Raw genomic sequence first — 11,409 nt, 5'->3', positions numbered from 1 at the left:
CCCTCTTCAGTTAATAATTTGAATGGAAAAACTTCAAATACTCCCCTGTGGTTACGCACTTTCTCACTTTAGTAGCATATGGTTTAAAGTGTATCAAGTTAGTATCCTGTGGTTTCGTACTTTCTCACTTTAGTACCCTGTGATTTGATATTTCGTTAAATTATATACAAAAAAACTTCAGATACCCTATATAGGTTTATCGAATATTCATTTTAATACCATTTAGTTTTAACTTTGCCATTGATTTAACGGAAAAAAAAATCTCGAAATGAATAATAAAAAGAGAAAAATAAAACCACAGGATACAACTTGATATAAAAATATAATCACATGAAAAGGAAAATAGAAAAGGAAAGCAAAGGAGAAAGATCTGTTAACCTGTTCCTTTTCATGTGTGTTCTCTGTTTCAAGTGTGTTTTTCTGTTGCTTTTCTTGGCTTTTTATGACGCAGATCTGTTAACCTCAGGTCAATTTGTAGGGGTTCTGGTTCCGCCCTAGCGGCGATTGTTTTTGTTTCGTTCGCTTTGTTGTTACCCAAATAGGGTTTATCCTTGTTTACTCAAAAAAAAAAAGAAAAAATCACAGAGTACTAATTTGATACACTTTAAACCAAAGGATACTAAAGTGAGAAAGTGCGAAACCACAGGGTACTAACTTGATACACTTTAAACCAAATGTTACTAAAGTGAGAAGGGCGAAACCACGGGGGGTTATTTAAAGTTTTCCCTAATTTGATTTCCTCACACTAAAAGTCGTTTTAGTCAGAAACTTTAAAAATTTTGCTAAATTTATTGATGATTCCCGAAATTCAACCAAATCTGATAAAATTTTCAACTTAACTAAATATAAAAACTGAACAAGAAAATTCAAAAGTTTAAAGGGGGTCTCAAATAAAAAAAATTAGTTGAGGGAGCGATTTCAGAATATATTTCTACCTTTTCTTCATCAAATTCGCAACTTTGGAATTTAGATGTTAAGAAATAACCTCCAAAAGAGTTCAAATAATTAAATTTAATATTTTTGTTTTTAAGTTTGGCCGATAAAAATGATTCAAATTTAAAAAGCACAATATAATTGAGGGTGGCGTTAGGATTGATGTATAACTAAGGGGGGTACCTGTAAAATGTTTACCACAGCAGTGGGAAAGAGCACTTCGGAGGAGTAGAAACTCAAACCCGGTTGTTTGAACCCGGTTTTTATTAAAATTTCTAAACCGGTGAACCGTTATATCTCGCGCTCGTGAGACTGACTTGCGGGTCCCACAGGGGGGGAAGGATCCACGTGTCGGCCTCACAGTACACCACAGCGTCAGGGCGACGTGCTCGAAAACCACGGGTTTTTTTTTCTCGGCCTTCGTGGTCCGGTTCGAGGAGGGTAGAAACTTGGACCCGGTTTAGACCGGATGTGGACCGGGATTTGATTTTTTTTTATTTTTTACGAGTGGCCCGGAAAAAAGACCAGGGGCCCACGTACGGATATGTCGATCACGTGTTACACAACTATTCCACGGCCAATCGATGCACTCGAACGATGGACGGACGTGATCGTCCGACGCCAGGCTGTTGGACGGTGGATTCACTTGCGTCCGCATGCGCCCCCATCAGGATGGTCTTTTTTTCTTTTTTTCTTTTTTTCTTTTTTTAAAATAAATTTAATTAAAACTATAAAGTAGAATGATTTTAAATTTGAAACTTCATATATTAAATATCAAGCTTTAATACTTTTGCACATTATAATGTATTATTAGGGTAGGAACTCGCGCGATACGTGGATATAATTATATTTGATTAAATTTAATAATATAAAAAATATTTTAAAATTTTTAGAATAGAANATTAGGGTAGGAACTCGCGCGATACGTGGATATAATTATATTTGATTAAATTTAATAATATAAAAAATATTTTAAAATTTTTAGAATAGAATTATAATTTAATAAAAAACAATGAAATATAAAAAAAACTATAGAAGAAAAAAAAATTATTCTATAGAAATCGGACCCTTTTGTGCCATTATTTAGGACATTATCTACTAACACCGACGATTTCGTGAAGTATCACAGTGGCTTCAACCCTTTTTTGGCAAGTCCATATCTTAGCGGATACTTTTCGTCCTCCGAAGCCATTAGAGAAGAGGGATACATACCCTTTCCATAACTATACATTACAAATTTAAGTAATCGAGATGGAGGGAGGAGGGTTGGGGGTTAGTGTTAGAGTTTGACTTACCCGATGTTGACGGCGAGGGCGAGGGTGGCGTGCCTACGGGGCTTGAGGTTGGAGCGGACGTAGTAGCGAGGTCATTGTCGAGGACGCCGTATGCCGTGCCCATGGGCTCCTCGGGCAACGCCTTTTATAAAATAGAAACTAATAAGGCGGGAAGTCGAAGCAGCGATGTTACAGAGAAAAAATTAATGAGACGGGAAGCTGAAGAGACAAACGTTACAGAAAAAAAATTAATGAGATAGAAAGCCGAAGAGGCAGATGTTACAGGAAAGGAATTAATGAAACGAAAAGCCAAAGAGGCAGACGTTACGAGAAAGGCGAGCAATCAGAGAGTAAAAATTTTGAAAATGAGAGACTATGTTATTGCCACGTGGCAAAAACTTATGAGAAAAAATGTATGGGAAAGATTATACATAATTTAAAATATTTTAATTAATTCGCGGATGCAATTCACTAAAATATTGTAGGCCCAAATTATTTAATTCTAATCAAATAAACAATAATTTCCTTCTTGGTTATGGGACAGGTAAAGAATCATGTGATACACGAGCTTGTTCTAGGATTAGGACCAAAAGATTCCCTTCGTTTTATTTTCAAAATTAATGTTTGATTCTCAAAAGATTCCCTCTCTTATTGCTATCACCATTCTTATTGTAGAATGTTTATTGCATCAGGAATATCTATATCAGAATCTTATTCTAAGTTTGGTTAATTCATTCACATTTTGGGCATTATTTTATAATATTTAATTACAGTAAAATTATTGGTTTGGTGTTTTTACATTTTGGTTTAAATGTAAGAGTAAATGTAATCCTAATGTTGACTTAGTTTTTGTTTTAGCTAAAATTGTACGGAGATGTCATCAACCACAGGCCATTTTGAAATAGTCCACTCTACTCTAATTTTTTTTTTTTAACTCAATTATTTTATTTAGTTAAATTAGAATTTTATTAAATTTTTCGATGACTCCATCAACTTTAATTTAGCTATCTTTTAGTAAACAAAATTAGAAAAAAATAACAACTATGGCTAAATTTTATAAAAATTTCAGCTCAACTAAATTAAAATAACTAAATTAACAAATTTAAATTTAAGAATACGTCGATTAGAAAAAGTACAGTCGAGGGATTAAAAAGGTGTCGATTAGTTGAGGGGTCTATTTAATAATATAAAATTTTTAAAGGGATCATTGTACTCTTTTATTTGTTTATAAAAGGCCCTATGAGAATCATGATCCTATTTTGGGGTGACATAGAAAATACTATGATCAGTACACAGTCCACTTAATTCAGAGCCAATTATTGCACATGGGAAGTTTTCTGAATGTGACCACAAAGAGTAATGTACAAAACTAATCTCATATAGGCAATTTGAATTTAACTATTTAATCTTTTAAAATTTTATTTTACTATTCAATCTTTCAATTTGTTTAACTTTAGACACTCAACAGTACTTTAACTTTAATTACAAAAATTGTATAAAATATATTAACTAAAGCTGTAATGATAAACGACGCATTCAAATTTTGAAATTAAAGTACTGTTGAGTGACCGAAATTACACAAATTGAAATGTTAGACAGTAAATCAAAATTTTAAAAAAATAAATGATCAAATCAAAATGGCTCATGGTTGAGGTAAGTTTTACATGTGTTTAACCTAGAGAGAAACCAAAATAACTTTTTTGGGGCTTCTCATTTTCATCAAAGTTAACTTAATTTGACCTGACACAAACGACATAGTTTCACCCAACTCAAATTTGATAACACAACAAACTCTTGCCATCTAAGATGAGTTCAAAGCTGTAAAAAGAAAATTTACATGTTATACAATTACATCCCCTACTCCATTGGTAAGTAACAAGAAGTCCCAACATTATACCGCAAAAGCCGAATAGATCCTATTCCTTCATTCAGCTTTTAATCATGACAACATTCTTTCTGAAACCGCTTTTCTCGGTTATAAATTGTATATAAATTGGAGTTGGGCTAATAAATTACCTCAATCCCCAAGGATAAATAGCAATTAGTTGTTCATTTCTGTAACTCTTGTTTATCCTCATTTGCACCAAAACTTTGCTCCAATGTAATCTTTGTCCTATATGTTCTCCCCAGGAGGCAGCTCAGCGAGCTTCGGAGGAGTTCCGAGCACTCTTTCCATATCGAAGCGCACTTCAATATTGCGTACGCTGTACCCGACAATCATAAGCCAGAAAAGCAGATTCGCAAGTTCTGGTGCACTTGTTTCGGTCACAGCAGTCTAAGCAAAGGGAAAATAATTATGTCGGATGCAACTAGAGAATTTTAAATACTTAGGCATCGTTTGGTTCAAGGGTTGTAATATTCAGGAAATATAATATATTTAATATTTGGAATGGTAAGTTTGTACTAAGTCATCAAGTCACTTGGATTGGAAGGTTGTTAAGAACTAGTATGTTCTTATTCATAGACTACAAATAATTCCCATCAAACATAAAAATAAGAATATTTCCTAACTTATGATAATATAGTATTTCTACCGCTTGGAATCTACAATGATTCTACTACTTTATTAACACCTTTTACTACTACGCAAAATGAGTTGAATGGTGATAATTTGAATATTTTCAATAGGAGAATATGGATGGTTACTAGAATATTACAAACCATGAACCAAATGCGCCCTAGTATAAAAGTTATCAAAAGAGAAAGGAGTAATTGAAATAACTTCAGAGCATGCTTAAGGAACCCAAACGAAAAACAAGTACGGGATACTAAGTTTGAATTCACTAGCACGATAAATTTATGAAGAACATAAAAGAGAGCTTGCAAGTGAAGAGACCTTCATTTGTGCAGGGTCAGAAACTGCCAAAAGGCGTTTGATGAAAGTATTCATGGCGAAAACCACGTCTTCACCGGCGCTACTAGTCAGTTCCTGCATATATCCACCATGTTGTTCTATCACAACACAGACAATTTAGATATATATATATATATATATATATATACAAAGATAAAGGCGAATAGTAGTATTATTTGTTGATTACAAGTTTATTCCAAATTATTATTTTCTTTGTAAGCAAAAGTAAGCTGTTCTTTTTCCGTCAAAATATTTGATATATCAACTTTTTTTAATCAGCTTTGGCTTACAATTTCTGCTCTACTTGTTCTTCGACTTGCTTGCACTTCAAAGATGAAAGACTATAGACGAATAAAAAGGTCAGCATCTTATGCAATAATTCAGACCTTTTCTAAGAAAAATGATTAGGTCATTCCTTAATTACATGAGTCAAGAATGCAATAATAAGGTGGATGAATTTGACACTCAACAGGCCTAACGTAATGACAAAGTCCACTACTTTCCAAAACTTCTCATCATCAAGGACTTCGTAGATATTCAAAATGGCTCATGTCAAACTAGTGGTTCATCATGAGAATCCCACATTCATAACGTAAAATTTATAGAAAGACTTTTGGATGTGATGTCAGTCAGGTTGTTTTCATTCACAATGAATAATTACCATCCATCCACTGTTTAAACAAATAAGACAAAATTCAAACTGTGAAGATCTTGATCACGATTAAAACACATTCTAACGGAAGCAGAAAAGGGTGGAAATAGAAAATTTCCTCGTCAACAGTTGTAACTCCAGAAAGATGTCAATATACTTCGGTTCTCCATCATCTGCCGATTTCTAGTGAGAGTACAACAAGGAGAGATGCAGATGAAGGGAATCACAAAAGAACACACTGATCGATTTCATACAGAAGACAGATGTTTACTTGATTGATCGATAAAAATATTGAACACGGGATGCTAAGCTATGCGACAAAAACAAGAAGAATCATCCTTTTGGATTAGGCAGAAACTAACACTATCTGTTTTACAGTGTTATGCCTCAATAAATCTAAAAGAAAGCAGTCCGTAGGAGGAGGAAAAATATGTGAACTTTAGCAATATTCATTTGTCGCACAAATACATACAGAAAGGAAAAATGTCAGGAATGTCAATTAAACATCTAATAAATCAAGCCATGTATAAATAACATGACTAGCAGCATCAGAATTTCTTCATACCTTCAAGTTATGAGGTTCTAGGGATTTTAGATACTCCAAAAGTTCATTGTGCCCCTTTGAAGACCGTCGAGCAACCTGACGATTCAATTCCTCAAGTTCTGCTTCAAGCAATTCTATGTACTTAACAGCATCCATCTTCTCAGGGCCAGTGATCTCATTCCACCTAATAACTTCTCCAGACACTTTTTTTTGGGTACCAGGGGCATAATCTGGTGAATCCTATGAAAAGCAACACAAGAGTGTCATAGAACAATCATACCATGATTAACATAGGAAAAGGAACAGAAGTATATATAGACATTGTATCTATTTATGTACATATATTAAGCAGAAGAAATTGAGAAAAGCAATCGCTGCATTACAGAACCTAAAAGCTATCGAAGCTTTAGTCTTGCTGACAGTGGCCAGCTCGAGGCAATGCTAAATTAGTACAACTTGAATAAGTTGGAATCCCAAATATGCAGCAACAAACAGTGCTAATTCTCTATCACGAGCTTCCTCATGATTTAAAGCATGCCTAGGGCTTCATTTGATTGACTTTTGAAGGCATTAGTTTCCTAATCGATTGCTCCTTGCTTCTCATATCATCAGTATCATACTTGTCATGCTAACAGAATATTTGAGATGACCTCCATACTATAATAAAATTTGCAATTAACTCGCTCAAAAAGTAGCATGGAAGCATACACTTTCTTCCCCCCAGCCCAACCAAGTAAATCAAAATTTATGAATGATTAGAAAGTTAGGAGCACAATGGCTACTGTGCTACTAAAAGCACGGCAGACCTGCTTTGCAGATCTACTGCATATACTACCGCATATCAACATGCAGTGTGTTTAAGTCAAGGAACCGCATATGCAACGGCATAGACCGCTTTTTAAAACTATAAAGAAAAACCTTTTTTTCTGGATCAGGAAGGGCAATCTGTTCAATGCTTTGTTGCAATTCCAGACGGTACTGTGCATTCCGAAACATGTAGCCGGTCATCATAACACTGTACATAAGCTGTGCTAGGTTTTCTGCAACCTACTCCCGAAAAAAAAGGGAAAAAAAAAGCATCAGAACCCAAGTTAATAGTACTATGCATTAAGCTAGTAGAAAGATGGATACGTTGCAGATCCCGAATAAAACATATATCTAAAATAGCATACCGTTGTAACAGTAACTGCAAAAAACTGAGGGGGAAGTGTTCCCATCATATTTGTCACAGTTTGGCGCATGGCTTCAACAACCTCCAAGAGAAAGAAAAGCACATAGAAGTTAGCTCACAAACATGAGATTTTTAGCATATTCAAGTATAGAATTCGCCCCTCGAAAAATAGAATTTCTAGGAGAAGTTAGAGATGAACTTAAACGCCTTCTCTTCAGAATATAAAGAAAAGAAAACGACAATTTTCAAGAAACAAGAAGATCAGATGAATCTACCTGTTGCGGTGCCCTCTTTATGAATAATTCCATAAACTCTGGTTGTACATTTTTTACATATTCCAAAAGGATCTCCCTCCTGCTTTTCTGCAGAGGATATGGAGTAGAGATAAGCAAAAAATTTCTGGAAAGCCACATGTGATGCATCTAAAAGATTATTCTTATAACATGATAAAACGCTAGATAAAGAGCAATAGCTAGCTGCAATAAAATTAGCTCAAATTAGCTCAAATTTCATGTGGCCATTAGCTGGCTAGCCGCCATGATTAAGTGCAACAAATGGAGAAATAGCTATAGCTCACACTATCTTCATTAATGCATGACTATTGGATAATATGATGACCATGTTGAAGTAAAGGAGTATCAAAATATAGTCATTTCTGCCGGCGTGAATAAGTCATTTTGTTCAAGATAGATGTTCTTAAGAGATATTGTACTCAAATGGCCAAAATTAGAGGCTCTTAGGATGTGCTCAAGATTAAAAATCAGAGAAATTGTATTTAGGCTGTAGTAAGGTGTTGGTTTCATCATTTCTGAATGCATGTGACATAAATATAATTTCAGGAGCTCAAACAGAGAACAAAATTGCGATATTAGACTATGAAAAGTAGCATTATTCCCCACCACTGTTCCTTTATACCATATGATTTTTCTAACTATGTCATGGTGAGGATGACTACCTTGTTAACTGAGATACCAGAAGGAGCTTAAATTGCATAGGAAGCGGACAAGACAAGAATGTCAATATGAAATAACATGAGAAGACAATAAAAGAGTTGTTCTTGATGGCTAGGCTGATAGGCTCACTACTTAGTGAAAGTCGAAGAGCCAGTGCCACATAATGAGTGCCAGAAGAAAGCCACAAAGGAGAATGAAACGAGAAAATGAAGAGAGGAGGAAAAATTACTCATTTCTAAATTTTTATTTAGTACAATAAACTTTTCCATTTTTCACCTTCAAATTTCTAATCTCTTCATTTATAAAATAAACCTAATCTGAATATCAAAGCATATCGTTCCATACTGCACAACAATACAATTCATCGTGCACGTCATATACTATGCCTTCACTATGTATGTACCATAATACTACTAATAAATGTTACATGGCATGTATGCAATAAGTTGGCATACTATACGTACCAGCATATCATGATATGGTAAACAATGCAAACATATTTGAATACTCTGAAGTAAGACAATATCGAATAAGTCACTCAGTTACCTGTTGAAGAGAAGGAATAAGTGAATTCTGCAGAATAGTTATGAGCAATGTCTTCAGATTAAATCAAATAAGTCACTAAGTTGCAGAATGTTTATAAATAAGTGAATGTTATTCATAACAGGTGAGAGAAGGGTAACAAGTACCCTTTTTTTTATTCTTTAGCATAAATGGAATCCTTAAGATCTAAAACTAATGATATTAACTTCAGCTAAATAATCTCCAGTGATTCTATTGTGCATTAATCGTAATACCAGCTTACGAAATACTAAACATCACCAATGATGGGTATAATACTGAAACTACAAAGCTTGTTTACAATAGGCGTATTTGGGATCGTAGGGTACCCGCGGTTTGTCAAAGCTCGCATATTTTCCTTTTCAGCTTTGTCTTTTTTCTCCTTAAGCCATGCTACGTACTAGCCACCATGCAAACAAGTTTTGGTACCAAGACACAGGCTAATTGCATGTTGATGGGAAACCAACCCACAGATTGCTTCCTCAAAATATGTTCCCAGTCAAATTATTAAGCATATGCAGACACAGAATGCCAGAACGCAGTAAGAAGCCGCAGCAAGGCTAAAGTTTTACCCCAAACTAAAGCCCAAGTTTTATTGAAGCATGCATGCTATGTTTCTCAGATATGAATGTGATTAATGTTCTTAATCAAAAAGCATGATTCTTGCCGTGTTGTATGACATATCTCAGACTAAAACATGATTAAAACGAAAAGCTCAAAATCCTCAAAAATCGATTCCAAACCTTAAAAAACAAAAAAATTGCGTTCACCCTAAACCTAAATTCATACTCCCGTTCCAAACCTAAACATCTATACAATAAACAATCTTAGCATCGAAGAGTAGGACAAAATTCAAAAACAATAAGTAAAATATTGATTACAGTACAATTTCTGATCAATCAAACACCAAAAAAAGATCAACCAAAACAATCACATTCACCACGGAAGCAAAAAAAAAAAAAAAAAAAAAAAAAAAAGAANCCAAATTCCCGTTGGGGGTCTTGGTATCGCCATTCGAGGGGACCGTTCCGGGGTCCTGCGACGCTCGCGCGAGCTTCGGCAGGCGCGGGCTCCCCCTCTTCAACGAGAAGTAACGAAGCGAGGGCGAGGTGAAGAGGCGAGGAGAGGGAGAGGAAGGGAATAAGGGGGCGGAGAGAGGCTTCATCGCCATTAGCGAATACATGAGCTCTCTCTCTCTTTCTCTCTCTCCCTCTCTCTCTCTCTTCCTATATATACTGAATTGGGGGAGTGAGAAAAAGGGGAGAGAGAGAGAGAGAGAGAGAGAGAGAGCGAGGGCGGGGTTTGGGGGAGGATTTGTGAAGGATTGGGTATAATGTACGGTGACCGCCTCAATTATAGATTATTTCGAAATAGCCCCTTATATCCTTTTCAATTTTCAAAGGCTCTTTTTTGCATTTAGCCCCTCACAAAAAAAAATTTCACAAATAGTCCCATAAAATTTACAATTACAAAATTTACTCTATCCCCGTCATGCAAACACCACTTCAACGGTTGGCTGCTATAAATTGAATACGGTGAAGTATCACCTTATTTTGAACACGATGAATGGTTCACCGACTGACTGGCATAAGTTGAACATGGTGAATCATTTATCGTGTTTAAACTAAAATATACTGCGAGACTATTTGAGTTATTTTGTACTGTGGAATTGGCTATTGTTTAAATTGTCCAAACACAGTAAATAATTTATCGTGTTTAAATACGATAAATAATTTATCGTGTTCAACTTAACCCTTCACAATCACTGACGTGGTGCTTGCATAGTGGGGATAGGACCAGTTTTATAATTATAAATTTTATGAAACTATTTATAAAAAAAATTAAGAGAGGGCTGAATATAAAAAATCCCTTTTTCAATTGGCATTTTTTAAAATTTTAGCTATTTTGATTTGTGAAGGACGAGCATGGGCCGATATTTAGTCCTTGGAAAAATACAGGTAAGATAATAATATATATATATATATATATACAATGAGGGAGTACACCACTAGTTTAGAAAATATTTTAATGTACAAATTTCGTATAGTAAATAAATTATGAGTACGTACGATAGATTGAACTTAGTACTAAGTTTATTGGAGTCATCTAAACGCCATTCACGAGTAGATTCAAGTAATACTTGTGAGATTTTATACAATACAAATTATTAGATAATGAGCTCAAACTCACGATATTTGTGCACTTAATTTTTAGTATATATGCGAAACAGCCGGTTATAAAATTAGAGCGGTTAAAAAAAGGGAAAAGTATTAAATAGTTTAGGGTCTATCTGAAATTTACTGTAGGTGAGGGGGGTCTCTATACATTTTCAGTTTTTCACCGAAGGATTAGCATTCTTTGGGGATAACGCGGTAATTTGACGGTTGAGATGAGATTATGTGCGTTGATTGAGTCGAGGAACGGCTGGTGATGCATCGACGCTAACAGTATAGTAGTATACTGATCC

General features: G+C 34.8%; 1 protein-coding gene across 1 annotated transcript; it reads right to left on the bottom strand.

Annotated features, from left to right (window-relative positions):
- Nucleotides 3,966-10,113, bottom strand: LOC109727123. Its single transcript, XM_020257022.1, has 9 exons — nt 9,967-10,113; nt 8,928-8,978; nt 7,704-7,790; nt 7,430-7,510; nt 7,176-7,304; nt 6,279-6,497; nt 5,352-5,402; nt 5,044-5,136; nt 3,966-4,482 (listed from the first exon to the last, which is right to left on the bottom strand). The coding sequence occupies exons 1-9, from the start codon at nt 10,111-10,113 to the stop codon at nt 4,321-4,323; spliced, it is 1,020 nt and encodes a 339-aa protein (XP_020112611.1). The 3' UTR covers nt 3,966-4,320.

The sequence above is a fragment of the Ananas comosus genome, linkage group 22, assembly GCF_001540865.1.
Source record: "Ananas comosus cultivar F153 linkage group 22, ASM154086v1, whole genome shotgun sequence".
In the NCBI taxonomy this organism is placed as follows: domain Eukaryota; kingdom Viridiplantae; phylum Streptophyta; class Magnoliopsida; order Poales; family Bromeliaceae; genus Ananas; species Ananas comosus.
This window is presented reverse-complemented; position numbering and strand designations above follow the sequence as displayed.

Bases quoted from the DNA above. Each gene is read 5' to 3' on its own strand.
- LOC109727123 (XM_020257022.1), bottom strand. From the start codon at position 10,113: ATGGCGATGAAGCCTCTCTCCGCCCCCTTATTCCCTTCCTCTCCCTCT. The intron at 8,979-9,966 runs GTCCCCTCGAAT...TTTAATCTGAAG, and splicing joins CGTCGCAGGACCCCGGAACG to ACATTGCTCATAACTATTCT. The intron at 7,305-7,429 runs GTATGCTATTTT...TTTCGGGAGTAG, and splicing joins TTGCAGTTACTGTTACAACG to GTTGCAGAAAACCTAGCACA.